Source organism: Mustela nivalis (assembly GCF_964662115.1).
Source record: "Mustela nivalis genome assembly, contig: HAP1_SCAFFOLD_1172, whole genome shotgun sequence".
Classification (NCBI taxonomy): domain Eukaryota; kingdom Metazoa; phylum Chordata; class Mammalia; order Carnivora; family Mustelidae; genus Mustela; species Mustela nivalis.
Window position 1 is genome coordinate 6342 of NW_028135492.1, and position 22518 is coordinate 28859.

Below are 22518 nucleotides of genomic sequence, written 5' to 3' on the forward strand. Positions count from 1 at the left end.
GCTGCGGCCTCTGAGTAGCATCTGTGTGGGTGGGGGCTGTCCCCGCCACCTCGTTCACTGGGGGTTGGGGAAGGGGTCCTGGCGGGATGGGGCCACCCACATGGCTGGGCCCTCAGTTTTCCCATCTGCCAAGTGGCCTTGTCCGTACCCAGGCCTGAAGTTCCTAGGCGGGGGGCAGGGGTGAACCAGTCCTGTAGCGGGAGGATCTCCACGCACCAGCCAGGCGGTGGACAGTGGCATGGGCACTGGAAGCATCTGGGGTGCGTAGGGCACCTTGGTGCTCCTTTGGCTCTCGGGTCAGGGAGAAGGGCTGCACCCCATGCTTTTGAACAGGGAAAAAGACAAAGGATGGAGCTAGGACTGGAGGCTGAGGGTGCTGGGCTCCAGTCTTGCTCATGCTGCTGATTCGTGGGATACGAACAACTTTCTGTATGGTTTGGTGTCTTAGTTTCCCCAAGCAGTGGTGTTGGTCCACTTTTTGGTGTAGAGTCCCTTGGAAAAGGGTTACACAGAGGGGCTGGCCATCAGAGGGGCTGTGGTCCAGGCCTGCAGCCTCGGGGACCCACCCACCGGGACCCCCTGGGCAGGTTATCACCGCTCCCTCCACCCCACTCCACCAGATGGGCGCCCTGGGCAGCCATGGGAGCCAAGAACTGAAGGCAATATCGCAAGGGGCCACCAGGTGGCGCCAGCACACTGCTCCAGGTGGGTGTGGCCGCCAGGGAGCCGGTGACTTGGTTTCTCTGATCAAAAGGCCCACCAGGGTCCTTCCCTTGGCAGGTCGCTGGGCAAGTACCTGTGGGGTCAGCTTGAGAGCTGACAGGGCAGGAGGGGGGGTGGCAGCACAGGGCCCAGCCTCCCCCAACCCTGCAGGGGTGCGTCCCGCATCCCCACCCAGGATCCCTGAAACCACTGCACTTGGCCTTGTTCTGGGGTCTGCAGATGTGGGCGTGGCTGGGAGCGCAAGACCTCCAGCTTCGGACTGGCCAAGAGTGCTTTTGGCACCAATGGTGCTGTCCCCTATTTCAGCCACCCAGCATGGCCACTTCTGGCTTTTGATGTGGCCAGGGCCATTGAGAAACCCTTCATTTCCCTTCACTGACGGGAGCTTGGGTGTAAACAGCCCCGCATGAGGGGGGCGCCCCGCCCCCCGCGCCCCCATCCTGGCCCTGGAAAGTTAGAGGGTACCCCCCCAGACCCGAAATGAACCACTCCAGACAACAGCAGTTCTCCGATTATAGCTTTTTCTCTTTTGTTTTCTTTTTTTATGAAAAAGATCACACAGAATTCGCCAACAAAATTCCAAAAGAAACTTAAAAAAAAAAAAAAAAAAAAGGAAAACAGTCCCCCAAAAAACAAAACCGAAGTCTGGCTTTTCCTTCCCTTAAGATTGTCTGGACGAGGCCTCCCGTCCCCCTGGAAGGCGCAGGGGCTGGTAAGTGCTCTTGGGGCCGAGCGGGGTGGGGAGCAGGGCCGCTGCGCCCGGCCGGCCCCCTCTCCCTCCCTCCGCCTCTGCTCTCCCTAACTGCTTCTCTGTTCTGGGGACGAGTACAGTACACCTGGGCCGGGTGGGGGGTGGGGTGGGTGTGCTCAGGACAAAGGAGGCCCGTGAAGCTGGGTGCTAGACACTCACAATCTAATAGGAAACAAAAAATAATATTCTGCACGTCAGAATGTGTTCGCTTTTTTTATAATTTCATAGCTATTTTTTCACAGTTTTAAAAAGTTTATATTTATATATATTTATATATATTTATCTTTATATATATAATTAAAAAGTTGACTCCATTTAAAGGCGTATGATACAGGGGCGGGGAGAGTCTCTTGTCTTGGTACAATAGAACTGTACAGGTTAGAGAGCTGCCGCTCCCTCCAGGCGGCCGGGGCCGGGGCTTCAGCACCATTGGGGTTGTGTGTAGTGTACGGGACCAGGCCGGGAGGAGTGGGTCTCCCCCGGGCCTCAGGGTGAGCAGCCTCCCCCAACCTGGCACCTGGCTCTTGCACCGGAGTCCAGGCCATCCTGAGAGGGCAGAGGCCGGGCTCCTGGCCGGAGCCCCGAGCAGCCCTGGCCTGGCCGGTGAGAGGGCAGGCGTCTGGCCCCCCCACCCCATCTCACGGCTGGAGGCTTGGGGTGCAGCTCCGTGCTGAGGGGGGCTGGGCCCTAAGAGCCCCGGGGAGGGCCCTCAAGCAGCAGGAACCCCAGAGCGAGTGTCAGTTTGGTTCCTCGGAAACCCCCTCCCCGCTGCATCCCTGCTGGGCCTTGGCCTCAGCCTGGAGGCGCTTGGGTCCTAAGTCCTGGGGGCCCCGCCCGGCCAAGTGCTTACAAGGTGCTGGAGGGGCGGCCCCAGCCCAGGGCCCAGCAGAGCCATACCCTGATAGCAGAGAGGAGCCCCGGCGGGAGGGGCGCCCGGGGGGCGTGGGGAGGGGGCTGGGGACGTGTGCACACGCGTGCACGCACGTGCATGCATACAGGCACACACATGTACACACTCACGTACGCCGGGCCGTCCGAGGGCACACTTGCATGCACACAACCAACGCGCGTGGTCCCCGAGACGTGGCAGTGATGGTGAGGGGCCCCCGTCGGCGCTCGGGGCGCGAGGCAGCCGGCAGGGCGCGGGGCGCTCAGCAGAGCACGGGCACGCCGTCGGTGGAGAAGATCATGCCCGTGGTGGGCTCGTAGGTGCCCGCGAGGTAGTACAGACCCTCGCTGTCCTGGTACTTCTTGGTCTTGAGCATCTGCTCGTACTGCTCCAGGCCCACCACCAGGCACTTGTGCGACACGGTCTGCACGTCGTTCTCGTCCACGTGGGAGGACTGGTAGAGGGCGCGCTGCGGGCACGGCGGGCGGGCGTCAGGGCTGGGGGGCCCCTGAGGGCAGAGACAGAGAAAGACCCCTCCGCCCCACCCCCGAGAGGCCGAGGCCAGGGCTCAAACACAGAGCACAAGAGAGATCCGACAGACACACAGACCAACACAAAGGCCCGAAGGCCTAAGGGCCCCAAAGTGCAGGGAGACAGCGCAGCGACAGCACCGAGCCAGACACAGGGCTGGGGCTGAGGGCCCGGATGCACCCCGTCCATGCTGGGTGCGGAGAGCCTGTGGGGCTTGGCCTCCACCCGAGTCCCTACCTCCATGAAGTCCTTCCTCTGGCTGGAGGCCCGCAGGGCAGCAGGGAGGCTGCGGCCGGACTTCTGGTCCCAGTGCTGCGTGTGGGTCGGACAGAGGGAGGCTGTGAGCCCCGCACAGCCCTGCCCGACCCCGGAGCCCAGACCCCTGGCCCCCACCTCTGGGCTGCTCAGCCCCGCCCCGCCTCACCTGGCCCTCGTGGAGGCGCTTGCCCGGGCTGGTCTCCTCGGGGTGGTAGAACCACTTGACGCGGACCACCATGTTGCTGCCCCACGACTCCCACATGCTCTGGATGCGGCCGATGTAGGGCAGGTTGGGGCGGCCGGCGGACAGGAACACGGCGCAGTCCCCGATGCGGATCATCTCCTTGCCACGCACGATGGCCTTGTAGAAGAGCTTGCGGGCCTTGCCCTTCATGCCGCGGCGCTGCGGGACACGCTATGGGTCAGGGGGCCCTGGCCAGCCCGCCCCCGTTCCCTGAGCTCGGGGCATCCTGCGGGGGGGGGGGCGGGCTGGGAGGGAGCCGACCCCCTGCTCACTCTAGCTGGGGAGCCTTCCTCACCCCTCCGCACACGGAGCACCTGACGCGATCAGCGCGCCACTAGGAGGGGCTTCTGTTCCCTGTGCCAGAGCGGTGCTGGCACGGGCGCCTGGGAGGGCCCGCAGACCCCGTACCCACTGTCCAGAAGGCTCGTGGAGCCGTGCCCAGAGAAGGACAGTGAGCCCCATCAAGGGGACAGGGCAGGCTTCCAGCTCTAGCAGCATCCCACCCCCACAGCGATCACACTGTGAACCCTGTGACCGCCTTCAGGTCACCGGCTACACAGCCCCATTCTTACACCCCCGCTGGCAGCGTGGGGCTGGGAGTCGGCCGCCCAGGTGGCCTGATCAGGTGCTGTCCTGGACCACATCCACCCCCCGGGGACATTCCTGACTAAGGTCAGCCCTGGGCCCGCATGATCCAGCACAAGGCACACATCGGCCAGGCCCCCAGAGCGTGCTGGGTTTCTCTTAGTCACTCAACAAACACTTCATAGACTGGCACAGAGACAGACATGCGGGTCCAAAGACGGAACACACCAAAACGCCAAAACCCACCACAGCCCCAAGTAGCTCTGGGGCAACCATTCCCCCACGGATCGGACCTCAGCAAAGCTAAGCCCCCCACGGAAGCAGTGCGATCCCAAACTCAGATCTGAAACTCCCTCAGCCGGGGGACTCGGCCAGTTTGCCTGAACAGCGGAGACCGACACGCTCATTTCCAACCTGCTGCGGCATGCCCTTTTCCTACTTTTAATTCCTTGGACCCCAGTGGGAACAGACTTTCTCAGTGCCTTGTCACTGAACCCTATATAGGTCCTCAACACCGCTGAAGTTCTTCTCCGCTCAAGGCTGAAAATAAATTCGAGCTGAAGTGGGCGGCTACGGTTCCTACACCAACCTGTCTCTGGCAGCCCCCAGGCTTCCCGCCACCTGTGGCCACTCCCTCCCTCCTCCGGCCACTAGGCTCCCCCCCGGGGGGGGCATCTACGACAAGGCCAAGTGACCCTAGACCTGGGCAGCCAGCACCTGCTCCCTTCGATCACGGGTGGGCGGGCACCCGATGAGCCCCCACAGCGAAAGCTGCGCCTCCTGCTGGGGTCACATGCCCCCCGCCCCCCGAGGACAGCTAAGCACGAAGCCCACACCGAGAGTCTGTGGGGTTCTGAGAGCCCCTCTGCATGGTGCCTGGATGCCCGCCCTGGGCGCCCATCCCTGCCTGCTTCCTGGCCTGTGTTCCGCAGAGGGGCAGGTCTGGGCCCCACATCACACGCAGCACTGCTGGGGGTGGGTGGGGAGGACGTGGCTTTGGACACCAGATCCGGGGGCCACGAGCACAACGTGGGATCGCCTCCCACGGCTCATCCCAAGCCCCCCGGCCCCGCCCCGGGTCTCAGCGGACCGGAGGAGATGGGAGGCGGGGCCCACGGCGGCAGACACCTCCCCCCCGGCCCTCAGGTACCTGGGTGGGCTTGCCGAACCACTTCCAGAGCTGCCGGGCAGGCAGGAAGGCGGCGATCTTGGGCCGGTTCTCCACGGACGGCAGGCGCTGCCGCTTGGCCAGCTCCTTGGTGGTCGGGAGGTGGACGCCCTCCCTCTTCTTGGGTCGGCTCTTGGCCCCTGCCCCGGCCTGAGCCTTGGCCGGCAGGGGCTGCGGGGGCTGGGGCGGGGGCGCCTGGGGCGGGGGCGCGGGCGCCTTCTTGCCCTGGGAGTGGGCCGAGGAGCGCCCCTTGCCCGCCGGCTTGGGCGTCTTGCTGGGGAGAGCCGGGGCGGCGGACGGGCCGGCGGCGGGGGCGGGCGCCGCCTCGTCGTCGGAGCTGCAGGAGGAGTCGTCGGTGGTGGACGACGAGGACGACGACGAGGACGACGAGGACGAGGAGGAGGACGACGACGAGGACGACGACGAGGACGACGAAGACGAGGACGAGGAGGACGAGGACGACGAAGACGAGGACGAGGAGGACGAGGAGGAGGAGGAGGACGACGAGGACGAGGACGAGGAGGACGAGGACGAGGACGCCCGGGAGCTGGAGGCGCTGCAGTTCCGACCGCCGCCGCCCTGGGCCTCCTCCTCCCCCTCGGTCTCGGAGCTGCTGCTGCTGCTGCCGCCGCTGTCGCTGCTGCTGCCGCCGCTCTCCGACTCCTCGGCCCCGTCCTGCTCCGCCTGGCCCTTGTCCGGGCTCTTGGGGTGGCCCGAGCTCTCGAACTCGAGCCCGGCCCCGGGCTCCTGGGCCAGCTCGCCGTCCGCGGCCTTGGGCCGGGCAGCCTTGGGCTCGCCGCCGCCCGCGGCCGAGGGGTAGCCGCCCAGGGTCAGGAGGCCCTTGGGCTCCTGCCAGGCCCCCGCCCCCGTGTCCTCTCGCAGCAGCAGGGCCTCTTTGGCCTTCTTGCTTTTGGGCGACGTCACGCCCTCGTGGTCCAGCTTGACAAGCAGCTCGGCCTCCTCCCCAGGCCTCCGAGGGCCCTTGGGGGCCGCCTCCTCAGCAGCCCGCGCTTTCTTGGGCTTGGGCCGGGTGGCGGGCATGGTGATGGGCATGGCGACGAGGGGCGCGGGGGCCAGGACCGTGGTGGGGGCCGGCAGCTCCCCGAAGGGCTCGGGAGCCGGACAGCTGGTGAAGGTGGATGGTGCCGGGCTGGGCTGGGGGGGCGCTGGGCGGGCCTTGGGGGCTTTGGCCCGCTTGTCCGCAGATTCTGGGGGGCTCTTCTTGGAATTCGGGGTGCTGAGGGGCTCCAGGGCCAACGGGGTACTGGGGACCTCCTCTGTTGGGCCCCCCTCCTCCAGGACAGCAGCTCTATCTAGAAGAGAGAAGAAAAAAGCTTCTGTGAGGCTGGGGCCAGGGGCTTCCCGAACCAGAAAGCCCTGTTTCAAGCCCAGCTCTGTGTGCCCCCAAGCAGCACCCAGTCTGGGCTCCACAATCACTGTCATCCTATAGGTGGTGACCCCAATGTGGTCCCCAGCTGTCTTGGCTCCAAGCACTTGTCCCCGGATGCTGGAGTGAACCACCTGACTGAACCTCCACTCTGCCCCCAACAGACCAGCGTGCCTCCCAGGGCCTCGGGCTCCCAATCTGTCACACAGTCCAAGTACCCCGAGACCAAGTCCCCACAGAGGCGTGTGGCCCGTGCCCACCCGTTCCCACACCTGCCCCTGGGCCTCGGCCAAGTCCGAGCTAGGACCGACATACCACTCTTGGCTTTGGTGCTGGGTTTCCGCCCACGCCCTCGTGCCTTGGCGCCGGGCTCCTCCGTCCCCAGGGTGCCACCATCTTTGCTGTCCCCAGTGTCTTTGCTGGTCTTCCGGCTGCGGCGCTTGGCACTTGGCACCAGGAGAGCTGGGGAGGGCTCCGCACCTGCAGGGCACACAGACGGGGGCTCAGGCCCAGCTCTCTGCTCTCCTGGCCACCCAAGTATTATCTGTCGTGGGGGACAGGGGCTGGACGACCCCGTGGCTGACCCCACATGGCCTGCCTGCAGGGGCTGCACGGCTGGGGAGAGCGGCCCCATCTGCAGGGGTGCAGTCAGGTGTCTGCACGCACAGGAAGCTCCATGGGGCTCCTCATGGGTGCAGCTGAGCCAAGACTGCCCCATCAAAAACACGGAGGAAGCTCAAAACCACTGAGCCCTAGAAGTCAGGGAGCCCGGCCAGGGGACCCGAGCTTCGTATCACACACAGGGCCGAGGCAGGAACTCCATGCTCTCGTGGACACCGGGAACATGGAACATCTGGTACCAGTGACTGGCCTGGGGAGCCCGAGGAGCCCCTTCCTGATGCTGACTTGGGGAGCCCGACCCACGGCTCCTGCCAGGGCCACCCTAAGGGTGTGAATGGTCCGAACGTGGCCAGAGCCCAGAGTCGGGCTCAGCGGGGAGCCAGGTGTGGACGTGAGGGTCACCCCCGCCCCATCCCTGGGCAGCAGAGCCAGCACTCACACTGGATCTTATAGTCGGGAGGCAGGAGACGGATGTGGGAGAGGGGGATCCTCCCCGTGTCCCCATCATCAAACTCCACGGTGATCAAATCCCCATCATCCTCGAGGCCGAGCAAGCCTGTTGGCAGAGGGGCAGAGTGAGGAAGGCCCATGGACCTGCTCTCTGAGGGGCACAGGGGGAGCAGACACCAGCCAGTGAGCGGCCCTGGGCTTGACCTGTGCGAGTACAGGTCTACAGTGGTGCAGAATGTGAGCTTCAGGGCATGTGGTCCCAGCAGGAGCCCAGGGTCAGGGGACCACAACCCCGGACAGGCTAAGAATGTACGCCTAGGGCACAGCAGAGCTGCTCCCACATGCAAAAGCCCCGCCAGACCCCAAGGCCAGGGCCGTGGGCAGGGTGCCGGCCTGCAGCTGGTGCACCCCGGCTGCTGAGACCTGGGGTCCCCACAACACAGGTCTGTTCCCACACAGTTTCCGATCTGCTTCCTAGGGACCAGCAGGGCCAAAAGGACAGCCTCCCAGGAGAGGCAGATGTGGACCAGAGAGGTCAAAGGGGAGGCCAAAGAGTGAGCACAGGAGCCCCTACGTGGGAGGAAGAGGGGCTCAGGAGACAAGGGAGCTGGAGAAGCCCCACAGGGAAACCGTAGATTCTCGGGGAAGTTTAAAAAAACGGTAACATGGATACAAGCAACAAGATATGAAACAAAATAATTTTTTTAAAAAACCATGAAGACAGAACACAAACGTTCAAAAAGGAAAGAAGAGATGAGGAGAGGGAAGGATTGATTCAGAAAATAAAAATCTCTTGGGAATTTCTCCCGTGACAGCAGGAATTTCAGAAACTCAAGAGATCGGAAGGGCCAGAAGAGCGCGGTTAGCGGCGGGTCCTCCCCGGGAAGCGGAACAAACAGGGGAAGAAACAGACAACCAAAAAGAAAAAGCTAGAAGTGCCACCAGCGGCCCAGCTCGGGAGTGCATGTCCCAGGGACCGGCTCACGGGGGCAGCGCCGGCGGCTGGGGACAGAGGACACCTGCTTCACGGAGCCCTCCGCCCCCAAGTCTCCAGCAATGCGCGCGCACGCACACTCACACATACACACACACACTCACTCTCACTCTCTCTCTCTCTCTCTCTCTCCCAGCTCCAGGAATACTGACAACATCCCAACAGTTTCCAGAGAGCAAACGCAAGCCTCCTACAAAGCCCTGACAGTAATCACGGCACTGAACTTCTCAGACATCGGAAGCCGGGTGACAATGGCCTGGTGCCCCTGAGGCGGGGACAGAAAATCATTTCCAACCCAGGCCTGATGCCCAGCTCAGCCATATATCGAAGCACAGACTGGAACGGCGATCAGGCGCGCACCTAGTGGAAGGATTTACCTCCCACAGGCTTTCTCAGAAAGCTACGCAGAGACTCTCCAGGAGAAATCCAATTCTCAGAGGGATGACTGGGGAGTCCCTAGAGTGACCCCACCGTGGCCCAGGGCACAGAAAACTCCGGGGGAGCTGAATCACGATGAACCGTGACCACTGAGACCTCCTGCCCAGCACTCCCACACCATCCCGTGTCTACACAGAAGCTAGATGGCCGCGGGCTGTCCTGTCCTGGGCAGCGGGTCGGGGGTAGTGTTTTTGGTAAGGTAATGGACATCCACACCCCCGTCTCCCGGAAGTGTGTGCGGTCTGTGATGGCTACGGGGCGTGCTGTTCAGCTCCTATGACTTTCATCGGTCTAGCTCCCCAATCTCTTACTCTGCTAACAGCACCCCAACTGTCCGGGGGGCCACCATCCCCTCTTGTCAGTCCACATGTGGAATCAGAAAGCCAATGTCGCTCATGAGTGTTCCGGGTGAGACCCGCGGCAGTCAGTGACACCCGTGTGACCGGAGCTCCATCCCAGGACTTAAATGGGGATCAGGGATCAAGAGGGCTCCCCCGATGGCAGGACCCCCGAGGGGCTGATGTGAAGCCAGAGGGCCCGAGGGCCTGAGGCTGTGGCCAGCCCAGAGGCCTGGTAAGTCACTCGCATCTGTGCCCACTGGGGTTGAGGCCCGACCGAATGGGGGAACGGGGGACACCGGGAAGACACCGGGGGACCCACCTCGGACCACGGTGCCCGGGTACAGGCAGCGGTACTGCTGGCTCCAGTAAGCCGCGATCCTGGTCCCCTGCGGCAGGAAGCGGGTGGAGGCCGGCCTCACATCGTTGATCTGGAAAAACCAGGGACTGAGCACCGGGTCGACCAGGAACGGCCCCAGCCCCCGCCCACCCCGCCGGTCGCCAGCCCGGCCCTCACCGCCTCCTGCAGCAGCTGCTCCAAACAGTAGATGTGGGGCCGGTTCCCACGTTCACCCTCCACCACCACACGGTATCTGCAAGGCCACAGCACGGGCGCGCTGATAGGACGGACCCCGTGGACCCTCCTGCCCTCCCCCAAGCACCAGCTCTGCCTCCCAGACCTCCCAGGTGGGACACTGGAGCCTGGGGGGCTGTAGACACCCTGTATAAACCTAGGGCAAGTCTTTCCCCTCCTGGGTCTGTTTCCTCCCCTGGATGGAAAGGGGTTCCGGGTCCAAGAGAGGCCAGCACATCCCTGGGGCTTCCGGGACCATTCACCCAGCTCCGAGAAGCAAAGCCGCCTGCCCCCAGGGGCCCGGCACCCTGGACATGGGACCAGCGGAGGGTCCTCGGGCCCTGAGCCCAGCGCCGCGACCCACGCAGCCCCCCAGGGCCCCACTCACATGTCGGGAGAGTGCACCGTCTGCACGTGGCCCGCGTACAGCAGCTTGTCGTCCATGGGGATGAGCACGCGCAGGCCGTCCTTCAGCTCGTCCTTGTCGATGACGCAGGAGCGCGGGGCTGCAGGGGGGCAGTGGCGAGGCAGGGTTGGAGCCGGGGGGCAGCCGGAGACCCACTCTCCCTGCCCCAAGCTCCCCATCCCCCACCCCTGCAGGCTGTGTGTGTACACGCGTGTGCCCACCCGTGTGCCGGACAGGCTTTGTGCAGAGACACACGGCGGAGCCATGAGCAGCCTCTCCTGTCCTGACCCAGGCCTCTGGAAAGCTTCCAAGCAGGGAGGAACCAGGCGTGACAGCCTGCTCGTGCTGGCCCTCCTCTACCCTAGAGACCACGGCTGCTGGGACCTGGGCGAGAAGCTCCAGGTCATTGTACCCCTGATGGGCTGGCTACCCCTTCAGCCAAACGTCCAGGACGTTCCACTGAGAATGTAACTGGTCCCGGCAGAAGCCAAACTCCAAACTTGCCAGCAAGGCTGTCAGCCCTCACTGGCCCCTTGAACCACCTCTGAGCCTGTTCTCATCCTGAAGCTGCCTCTGCCCTTCGGCTTGAAGGCCACCTGCTCCTGGCACCCCAAATCCAGATGCGCCTCAGTTTTCCTCCTCCAGGCTGGGTCACACTGCTTCCGACACTCAGGCCCACTCTCCTGCCCCATGGGACCATGAGCCTGGCTCCACCCGGCTGCGATCAGGCTAGACAAGGCCGCACAGGTCACCGGGCCACACAGAATGGCCCACCCACCTGGCCATCGCCACCTGCACCCACGCCACAGCCTCACCGTGGGCGCGTGGACTGCCCACCCCTCCATGCCCAGCGTGGCCACGTGACTTCCTCTGGCCAGTGGCACAAGGGAGGAGCTCCCACTTGCCCTCAGGAGCCTCTGGCAGCACGGCCATCGTGCCGAGCAGTCCCTTGAGCCCTCCTGCTGCTGGAACGAGCCCAGCTGGCCCGCAGACAGGGGAGGGCGGACACCTCCCGCCATCCACCACTGAGAGGCTGTCACACACCACAACTGACTCCGGCTGGGCGGAAGGCCCACAGCCCTGCTCCTCCTCTTGCTCCCAGCTGCCCCACCCAACTCACATCCTCTGCCACCCCTCCGAGCCCCAGACCCCGGGGGCCACGTGCCAGGCATACGTCGCTTCCCGGGGTCATCCTCCGGGCTCCTCACACTCCAGCCAGCAGAGCACGGCACAGGACTGCCCCTACTCCCTCCGCGCCTACGACTACCCGTCCGCACCCCTTCTCACCCATCCACACGCCGCCCCACAACGTGCCCAACCCCACCCCATCTCCCTCAAACCACCCCGCCTCCGTCCATGCTGCCCCACCGCGCTGCAGCCCACAGCTGCTCACCAGGATCCTCACGGGGCCTCCCACCCAGACTCCCCGTCCCCCCTCTGGACCCCCCCCAAATCCGTCCCTGACAAAGCAGTCAGGAAGCACTTTCCAAACCGCTCCGGCCTCACGGACTTAGACAAACTGACAGGGTCTTGTTTCCACAGGGCAAAGACCACACTCTCCCTGTGGCCTGCGAGACTCAGCCATCGGCCTCTGCGGCCCCCGACCCCGTGCCTCCCCACTACCCCGTGAGCTCACCAAACCAGAGTCCAGCTGGCCTCTCTCGGTTCACCATGGACACCAGGCCCCCAGCCCCCCATCTCCCCAGGTACCCTCCTGGGGCCGCCACTGCCGGCTAGAGCCCCCACGGCCTTGCGGTACTCACCCGGAGTTAGCGGCCGCTCCACGGCCCCGCCGCGGGGCAGGTGCTCATCCTCGGAGAAGCTGGAGTCCTGGTTGGGCTCGAAGTCCTCCTCGGCAGCCATGCTCTCCATCAGCTTGCTCACAGCTCCCCCCTTCCCCCGATTCTGGGGACAGAGCACAGCAGGCCAGTGCCTGAGGACGCACCATCCCAAGCTCTGCTGCTTAGGACCCTCCCTAGACACCCAGGGTCACACGTCCGGCAGCAGGGACACCTGCCACAGGTGCAGCAAGGACACCTGCCACAGGTGCAGCAGGGGTCCAGCTGGCCTCAGCCCACAGGCCTGAGGGAGGGCAAATTGGGGCCACACGTCGGATGGTCAAGCCCACAAGTGCTGCCGCAGCACCTTCAGACACAGTGGGTCTGAGGATGAACAGCCCAGCCAGGGACTGGAGGGCACGGGGGCTGGGCACACCCAGGCTCACCCCTGTCTGCAGGGGCTCATGGGGACCTCATTCTTGGGCACAGCAGGCCTTACCTCCTTCTTCACCTCCTTCCCTTTGGCCTTGGCCTTGCTCCTCTTGGCAGCGGCCGGGGAGCCGGTGTGGGGAGCCCGGGCGTCGGGGGGCAGGGCGGGAACACGGGGTGGGGGCAGCGCAGCCCCTGAGCCAGCCTCCTTCCCCTTCTTCTTCTGGGTGAGGAAGCATCACAGGTGCCATCAGAGGCCGCCCACCCCCGCCACTCACCCTCCAGGGAGAGGAAAAAAACACCTCCCCTCCTTCCCACAAGCGTGTTTTTTCTTAATCCTAATTGTTTTATTACTACTATGTTACTTACTGTAAAAAGAAAAAAAAAAGTACCCAAGTGCATGTAAGTGTAACTTCCTCTCCAGTGCGGCCCATCAACTCCACAGCACTAATTAGAATCACCAGTGGCTGCCTGGCGCATCCTTCCAGAACCTTCCACCAGCTCGTACAACCACCTAAACACACAGGCTGCACACACATGGTGTTCTTCTTCTTTTTTTAAACACAGAGGGGAATTTACCAAAAGTCCTGCCTTACAACTCCTCCTCCCCAAAGTTTATCTGATAAACACGGAGACTGCGTCACGTCAGCCGCTGCTCGTGACGTGATGTGTGTGTGTGTGTGTGTGTGTGTGTGTTGAGGGGGGGCGGGGTGCAGGTCATTTAACCCCCTGCAGCGATGGAGGCACAGGGGTCTCCACTTCCAAGGGATGCCACAAAAACAGGACAATACAGGTGAGTTCCACAGGCACGTGCCAGAAGGAGCAGGCAAAACCCTTCCAACTACCTCTGGGGCACCCCAGCAGTGAGGGGAGAGCCAAGTCCAACACACTCCAAGCCCCCCCCAGGGATGGGGAGTGGGATGAGCTGCCCCTCCGCCCCCCACCACCTGTGCCCACGGTGTGGAAACCGGAATCAGAGCACCGAGAGCACACCCACCGGCTTCAGGCATCAGGCACCAGCACCCGGCTGTCCCGGGACCTTAGGGAAACGCTGGCGCATCACAGATCCAGTTACAAGCTTTTAGGCCAGCGGTGACGGTGGAAAGAACAATGTGGGGGTACTTGATGCTAGGAGCCAGCTCAGGCTAAGGGCCTGCACGACCCAGGGGAGATGGGCAGGCGGCAGGATTGGGCACAATGGGGGGTCACCTTTTTAAAAGACACATTCCTGAAACAACCAATCAAGATCATGGACCAGAGGATGTGGGAAATGAAGAAACATAAAGAGAAAATCCCGAGCGAATACTAAAAAGACCACTGCAGACGTCATGGCTTCCCAATAGACAAGTGACATCCACAGCACGTGGCATTCTAAGGGACAGAGCAGATGTCGGTACGGGGACAGAAAGTATTCGGTGTGGCTCCCCACTTGCATGGGGATGAGACAGAATTACATTTTCTTGTTTCGGATGCACGCCTTCACCGTTCACATTTCGGAAATCGTTAGGCATCCCGGGGATCAAAGGACCGTCTGTAATGTGGTTCTGTTGACTTTTCCCCCAAACATCTGTTGTAAGTAGCTCACCCCAAGGTGACCGTCTCTGCAGCTGTGCATGCAGGGGTGGTGGGGAGGGGTGGACAGCAAAACGGGCTCTGGGTGGACTTGTACTTTCTTTCTTTCCTGCGACCTCCACACCACAGTTCTAATCAGACAACACTGACAACGGTTTCTTTCCCGCTGGCCAGAAAGTCCCTTCCTGGGAACCTTCTTTTTTTTAAGTAAGAAAAGAACTCCCGGGGAACCGGGGTGACCGGTCAGTTGAACATCCATCTGACTCTTGGTTTGGGATCAGGTTGCGATCTCAGGGTCCTGAGTTCGAGCCCCAAGTCGGGCTCTGTGCTCAGCAGGGAGTCTGCTTGGGATTCCCTCTCTGCCCCTCCCCCCGCAAAATAAATAAATAAATAAATAATGCTTTTAAGAAGGGTAAAATAAGGCTGATGGCAAACAGCAATGTACAAATCTCAGAAGGATATGGAAGCGCATCTCCCAAAGCTACGAGCACTGGCTGCTCTGTTCCAGGCCTTCACTGTGCCATCAGAAGGCTGGGATCAGTGAGCCCCTGCGCTCCTCCCCAACACAGGGTGCCACGTCCTGGCCAAGGACCCAGGGGCCAGTGTGGCCCAGGGGGTATTCAAAGCTCAGCCTGGGTGATCATTAGCAGCCATGACCTTGGCGAAGAGCAAAGCCACCTGTGAAGTCCAGTTAATACGCGTAACCTGTTTCACAGGGTCCAGTGATACGCGAACGTGGGAAGAAATACAAACTTGGTCTCTGCCCCTGGCTCCTGATCCAGGGCTCCTAAGCCCCTTGGGACGTCCCGGATCATCGGAGCACCTTTTGTCCTGATGAGGAGACTGCGGGTTAGCCCCCCGCTAGCCTTGGGATGGGTGCCAGTTGCCAGCAACACCAAGCCAGGTGGAGGAGCCAGGAACTCTTGAGTTCAACCCACACCCCCCACATCCACCACAGAGGGGAGAGTGGAGAGGGTCCAGAGACTGAGTTAAGTGAAGAAGTCCCCAGATAAACCCTACGTGAGGGGTTCAGGGAGCTTCTGGGTCGGGAGCACCTGCAGAGGGCAGGAAGTGCCACGTCCTCCCCTGCCCCGGGCCTCTCTCCCATCTGTGGCTGCACTGTATGCCTCCTGATGAACCGTCACAGTAAGGAAAACGCCCCCTGGGTTCTGGGCATCTCTCTGGGGAATCATCGACCCTGAGCTGCGGGTCCGGGGAACCCCCGCGACACGGCCAGTGCTGCCGCCAGAAGCGCGGAGCCAAGCTGAAGCCTGGGACGGGCGTGAGAAGCGGGGCTGGGCTGGGGGGCAGTCCTGTGGGACGCGGCCCTCCGCCAACTCCAGGGAGTGTGTGCTAGAAGGGTCATGAGCGGACAGCAGTTTCCCTTTGCTGATAAAGGACGTACAAAGTGGTAAAGGGGTGAGAGGCCACCTGAGCCCTACGGCGGACCATCTGGTGAGACCACCACGAGCACGCTGTAGTATCCAGCACCTTCCCTCCAAGGCCTGGGGAAGGCTAACGGGTCTTCAGCCGTAGACAGACAGGTGAGCACAATCACCGCCAAGGATCCAAGAACACTGCACCTGCCTCCCCGGGCCGTTACAGGAAATCAGTGCCAAATCTCATCCCTCAACATGACATCCTGTAGAATGTCACCGTTATCCAAGAGATCACCCTCCATCGGGGTTGGGGATGGGGAGGCCGGAGTCAGAGGCCACTGCTGAACTGCCGGCTGCTAGGCCTGAACACAACCACACAAACGGGGGTGGGGAGACAGCGGGCCAGGAGCTTCCTAACAGCCTGCGCAAGGACGGGAGCAGTACGCCTGTCCTAGAGAGCTCAGAAAGCAAGCATCCTCCGGCTGGGGAGCCCAGGCAGACAATTCAGGAAGAATCCCGCAGGCGGTCGGGGGGAGCCACACGCCACAGGAGGACCGACAGAGTCAGACTCTGCGGCACAATCAGCCATGTAGCACATAACCGTGACCGCAGAGACCCTGATCTATGGTTCAAGCTCCTCACGGGAGTGACGGCCCTTACTCCAACCCGGAGACGGGCACTCTTACCAGAGCCCTTGCTCGAGAAGCACGCCGAGTGCCTCCCTATCACAAGTGGGGATGGGGGATTCGGCAGTGCTCTCCTTTGGGGTCCCTGCACCTCGCTCCCACAGGAGGGTGTTCCCCTGAGACGGGAGGGGAGGGAGCCCGCCCCTGTAAGGGAGGGGTGAGGCCAGGTCCCTTCCTGCCGCGCCCCACCCCCCAGGCCCTGCACGGAGCACCTACCTTCCTGGGGTCCTTCCTGTCCTTGGCACGGCTGGTGTCCTTGCGGGGGCTCAGCGGGCCACCCTTGCCGCAGCGGCTGGGCTTGGTGGCAGCAGGGGCGGCGCTGCTGGGGGCTGGGGCGGCGGCTGAGGCGTCATGCAGGAAGATGCGCTCGCTCCGCCGCCGAGTCCACAGGTCGTCGTCGCTGGCCTCGGGCCCCGCCTCAAAGCCGGGCTCCTTGGCGCCCCGCAGCTTGCGGGTCTTGCGCCCCTTCTCTGCCGCCAGCTTGGCCTTGTCGGGGCTGGTGGGACCAGGGCCCCGGGCGCTGGGTGCAGGGGAGGCCAGGGAGGGCCCGGGCTCCCCTAGTCCCTTCTTGGGCCGCAGCAGCCCGGTAGGCGACCGCTTCCGCACCTTGACCTCACTCTCCGAGTCCGTGTACTCGAACTCCGTGCCTGCATGCGGGACGAGGGCAGCGGCTGTGGACAGGGGCTCCCGGCATCCCCACTTCCCACCCACCCAGACACGCTGGCTGCCAGCAGAAGGCCACGGTCCCAACCTCCTCCAAGGGAGGCTTCTCATTTCCAGGAGAACCTGAGGCCCAGAGGAGGAGGAGGGGGAGGACTCACGGGGCCACAAGCCTCTGAGTGGCAGGCCCTGCTGGCCCCACTGCTATCCCGAACTGACCCCTCCCCCCACCGTGGCTGCCCAGACTCTGCTCCCTCCTCCTCACCCCCACAACCCCCACAAGAACATCATCAGGGACCATGAAGATTCCTGCTTGGCCCCACAGGAGCTTCTCCTCTGCCTCCTATACGCCCCGTGGGAATCCCAGAAGCCAGGGCAGGCCAGAGAGGGCCTGACGCCCGCAGGGAAGCAGCTGGAAAGCCCACATGAAATCCCCGAGCCCCACGGGGCCTCTCTCAGCTTCCTGGAGCCGCTTCTCAGAGAGGGGGAGGTCCCTGGCACCCACTCCCTTTTAGAGGAGAGGCCCTGCCAGAACTCGTGCAGCTCTGGGGCCTGGCCCCCTCCTGTCACACCTGAAGCTCGGCCCTTCCCAGAGACAAGGGGCAGGACTCAATCCAGGCCCTGGAGCTGCTGGGCTCCTCTACACACAAACCTCTCCCGATGCCCCGCTGTTCTTCAGCCCTTCAAACCAGCACCTGAGCTACTGCTGGGCCCTGGACCGCCATGTCTCTCCGGGCCTCTACTTGGACACCTGCAGCCTCCTATCTGAGAAGGTCCACTTGGCACCCTGGGGAGTCCTCTGTCCACACTTCATCGCCACAGGCACACAGCCCACTGATCTGTCTAACCTGTCCTGCTCGGCCCCACAGAAACAGATCCCTAATTTCACTACCCCAGGCCTACTGACCCCAGGGCAGCTGGCAGCCTGCCCTCCAGGGCTCCTCTGGGAGGCCCAGCCCCATCACCCAACAGAGGCAGCCAGGGCAGTGGGCTGGGCTGCGAGGGGACACACTCCGTGGGAGGGAGCCACCGGCAAAGCTTACCGATGCCACTAATTAATCTTTTGTTAACAGACTTCCCACTGCACAGGGAGGCAGCTGGGGGCTTTCATGGCTGATTAGGGGTGCAGGCCATAAAACACAGGCTGGATTTCTGCTGTTGGGTGTAACGGAATGAGGCCCTGTCTCACGGCAGCCTCCGACAGAACCCCATTGGAAAACCTAGACCCCATCCAACACTTCAGGGACGACACCTAGGGCGCGGGACTGCCGGGTGGACAGGGCAGTGATGGACAGTGGACACGTGCTTGGAAGAGGAAGAGGGACCGCATGAGTAAGGTTGGAGGTTAAATACTTGACAAGGCCAGTGGGGCAGCAAGAACGGTGCGTGGTGGGGGTGGTGGCGTGTTCTCCGGAGGGCCCTGGGGTGGGGACAGGCAAGAAGCCCAGAGAGCAGGAGCACGTGCCCAGGCCTCAAGGCCGCATGGTGACACAGCAGGGAGTTGAGTCCGTGCCCTTGACTTCCACCCGGAGTCCTGTGCTCCTACCCCCTCCCCAAGAAATAAGGCGGTAAAGGAGGAACAGACCCGACAAAGCACTAGAGATATAAAACAGAAGGGTAAGACACAAAGAGACTAAAAGTCAAATGATGGAAAGAATATAAACCACACTAACGGCAACTGAAGAGCTGAACGTGCTCCACTAAGTATCAGACAAAACTGACTTTACAATAAAAATTGTTAGAGGAGAACATTTTTTTTTTTAAAGATTTTTTCTTTATTTATCTGACAGAGATCACAAGTAGGCAGAGAGGCAGGCAGAGAGAGAGGGAGGAAGCAGGCTCCCTACAGAGCAGAGAGCCCAATGCGGGGCTCGATCCCAGGACCCTGGGATCATGACCTGAGCCAAAGGCAGAGGCTTAACCCACTGAGCCACCCAGGTGCCCCAAGGAGAACATATTTAAATGATTAAATGGTCAGTCCCTTAGAAGATACAATTTATAAACAGAGATGAACATAATCGGGAAGCATACAAAAAAAGATTATACACCATGACCAAGAGAAATTTATTCCAGGAACAGAAAGTTGCTTCGACATATAAGAAAATCAATGTAATGTACCATATTAATAAAGGACAAAAAACCACACAAACAACCTCAACAGACATAGAAGAAGTAACGGACAAAACCCAACACTCTTTCATGATAAAATCACTCAAACCAGGAACAGAAGGAAATGTTCTCAACCTGATAAAGACATCCATAAAAATTCACTGCTGACATGACGTTTAATGGTGAAAGAATGAATGTTCTTCCTTGACGATTAGACGACAAAGATACCTGTTCTTCCCACTTCTATTCGACATTATACAGAAGATTCTAACCTAGGCAATTAGGTTAGAAAAATAAATAAAAGGTATACACATCTGAAAGGAAAAAATAAAACTATCTCTATTTGCAGATGACATGATCTTGTATTATAGAAACTACTACTAAAAACCTACTAGAACAAATGAGTTCAGCAAGATTGCAGGATACAAAATTGATATGCAAAAATCACCTCTATTTCTATACACTAGCAATGAACACTGCAAAGATGAATTCGATTTACAACAGCATCAAAAAATACTCACAAATTAAAATTAGTGCAAGACTTGTACAGTAAAAACTATAAACACTGCTGGAAAAAATTAAGCACATAAATAAAGGGAAAGACATCCCATGTTCATGGATCAAAAAATTTACACTGTTAAGATGCCAGTACTCCCCAATACGACCTATTGATTTAACACAATTCCTATTCATAATCCCAGTGGGCTTTTTTTGCAGGAATTCACAAGCTAATCATAAAATCCATATGGAATGCAAGGGTCTCTGAGGCAGAAAGACAGTCTTGAAAAAGAACAAGTATGGAGGACTCGTATTTTCCAATTGCAAAGCCTCCTACAAAGAAAGATTCCTGTGGTAATCTAGACTGTGCTGCTGGTCTAAGAACAGACATCTACACTGATGGACTAGAACAGAGGGTCTAGAAATGATCCTTCATATTTATGTTCTGTCGATCTTTCTTCCACTAGGGCACCCAGACCATTCAATGTGGAGAGAACTGACTTCTTAACACAAAGATTCGGGGACAATGCTGTCCACAGGCAAAGACCCCTCCATCCCTCCATACACAAAAATTAACTCAAAATGGATCACAGCCCGAAATGTAAGTCACAAACCATAATCTTAGGAGCAAACAGGACTGAGTCTTGGCCTTGGGTTGGGCAATCCTTTTTTTTTTTTAAAGATGCAAACGCCAGAAGTACAAGTGATAGCTTTGGTCACCATCAAAATTTAAAACTTTAGACAACTTACAGAATGGGAGAAAAAATACTTGCAAAACCATGTTTCTAATTAGAGCGTTATAGGTAAATATACAAAGAACTCTTACTCAATGACAAGATGACAACCCAATTAAGAAGTCAGCCAAGGGTTTAAATAGGCATTTCTGCACAAAGGTCTGCTAAATATAAGAAAGGGTCCTCCTATCACCACGAGAAATCCAAATCAAAACCACAATGAAAGACCACAGCACACCCACTAGAATGGCTTCCTCCCCAAGAAATAAGGTATCATCAAAAAAGACACATATTAACAGGTATTGGGGAGGAACTGGGGAGGAAATGGGAACCCTCACAGAGTGCTGGGGGAAATATAAGTGGTACAGCCACTTTGGAAAAGTTTGGCATTTCCTCAAAAGGTTAAATACCAAGTTACCAGATAACCCAGCAAGTGCATGCACCCTTAGATCTGTAGCCACAACTGAACACACGTCCACACAAAAACGTATACACCAATGTTCCCAGCTGCATTATTCATGACAGCCCAAAAAAGGAAACAAAACCCATTAAGTAGATAAACCAAATGTGGTACATTCATAAAATGCAGTATTATCCAGCCATAAGGTCTTAAGTCACACAAGAAGAAACAATCTGAGTAGACCTTTATCTATTAAAGCGATTGAATCAATAATTAATAACCTTTAAAACAGAAAATGCCACGCCCAGATGAGGTCACTGCTGAATTTAACCAAACATTTAAGGAAGAAATTAAGCCATTTCTCTACAATCTCTTCCAGAGGATAGAAGCAGAGGGAATACTTCCGACTCATTCTAGGAGGCCAGAATTACTCTAATACCAGAAGTATTAAACCAGAAGATGACAGTATAAGAAAACTACAGACCAGTATCTCTCATGAACATAAATGCAAAAAATACTCAACAAAATATTAGCAAGTGAAATCCAACAAGGTATGAAAAAAAATTATACACCACAACTAGGTGAGATTTATTGTTCAACATCCAAAAATCAATTACTGTAATCCATTACATCAACAGCCCAAAGAAGAAAAAAATCTCATCATATTAATAGAAAGCATTTGACAAAATCCAGCCCAAATTCATAATAAAAACTCTCACTAAACCAGGAATAGAGGAGAACTTCCTGAACTTGATAAAGAAGAACCATATAAACCCTCCATCATACTTATTGAGAAAAACTAGAGGATTTCCCACTAAGATCAGGAACAAGGCAAGGATGCCCCAGTTACCACTTGTTTTCAGTATCATACTGCTACAAGTCCTAGCTAATGGAGTAAGACAAGGGAAAGAAAGTATATTGACAGGGAAGGAAGATAGAAAGCTGCCTTTGTTCACAGACGACATTAAGAGTCTATGTAGAAAACCTCACACAATCAACCAAAAAATCTCCTGGATCTGATAAGCCATTACAGCAAGGACACATTTTACAACCTTCATGTATATAAAGTCGCTCACTTTCCTACATACTAGAAATTAATCAGTTGAATTTGGAATTTAGAACACGATACTGTTTGCGTTAGCACTCCCCAAAATGAAATACTTAGGTTAAATCTAACGAAATATGCACAAGATCTATGGGATGAAAACTACAAAGTCCTGATGAAAAATCATTTCCACACTCAAGGAGAAGAAGACCTGATACTGTCAAAATGTTCATTCTTCCCAATTTGGGCTATGGATTCAATACAATTCTGCACAACATCCCAAAAGTGGATACCAAGCCTACTAATGTCAAAGTTTACATGGAGACCCAAGACACCCAGAATGGCCAGCTCAAGATGGAAGAAGAAGAACAAAGTCTGAGACTAGAAGAACCCAGCTGCGAGGCTTACTATAAAGCTACAATGATCATGACAGCGAGTTATCGAGTTATCAGCAAAAGACAAGACAACCAGATTAATGGAACAGAAGAGAGCTCCATAATGGACTCCCATTAATATAGTCAAATAATCTTTCACAACAGAGTAAAGGCAATACAATGGAGAAAAGGATGTCTTTTCAACAAATGGTATTGGAACCAGTGGAGATGCACAGGCAAAAAAGAAAATGTAACAAATCTTACACCCTTTACAAATTAACTCAAAGTGAAAAAAAAAAAATTAACTCAAAATGAAAAAAAAAAAATTAACTCCAAACGGATCACAGGCCTAAAGGTAACACGCAAAATTCAAAATCTCCTCGAAGATAATGTAGGAGAAATTTAGATGACCTTGAGTCTTGCAGTGAACCCTTAGATACACCACCACCAAAGGACCAATCCACAGAAGCTGGACTTCCTAAAATTTTACATTTCTG

General features: G+C 58.3%; 1 protein-coding gene across 10 annotated transcripts in view; it reads right to left on the minus strand.

The window, feature by feature from the left end:
• Window positions 1–1227: 1227 nt before the first annotated feature.
• Window positions 1228–22518, minus strand: part of LOC309857750 (trinucleotide repeat-containing gene 18 protein-like) — an 83271-nt gene continuing 61980 nt past the window's right edge. For all 10 annotated transcript variants that reach the window (XM_082750507.1, XM_082750506.1, XM_082750508.1 and 7 more), the window contains 12 exons: window positions 16418–16848; window positions 12635–12787; window positions 12121–12262; window positions 10340–10457; window positions 9895–9970; window positions 9700–9808; window positions 7597–7713; window positions 6852–7016; window positions 5132–6462; window positions 3319–3555; window positions 3132–3206; window positions 1228–2832 (listed from right to left, as the gene is read on the minus strand). In XM_082750507.1, coding sequence (XP_082606633.1) covers window positions 2626–2832; window positions 3132–3206; window positions 3319–3555; window positions 5132–6462; window positions 6852–7016; window positions 7597–7713; window positions 9700–9808; window positions 9895–9970; window positions 10340–10457; window positions 12121–12262; window positions 12635–12787; window positions 16418–16848 — 3161 coding nt within the window. In that variant the 3' untranslated portion in view covers window positions 1228–2625. The remainder of the gene's footprint in view (window positions 2833–3131; window positions 3207–3318; window positions 3556–5131; window positions 6463–6851; window positions 7017–7596; window positions 7714–9699; window positions 9809–9894; window positions 9971–10339; window positions 10458–12120; window positions 12263–12634; window positions 12788–16417; window positions 16849–22518) is intronic.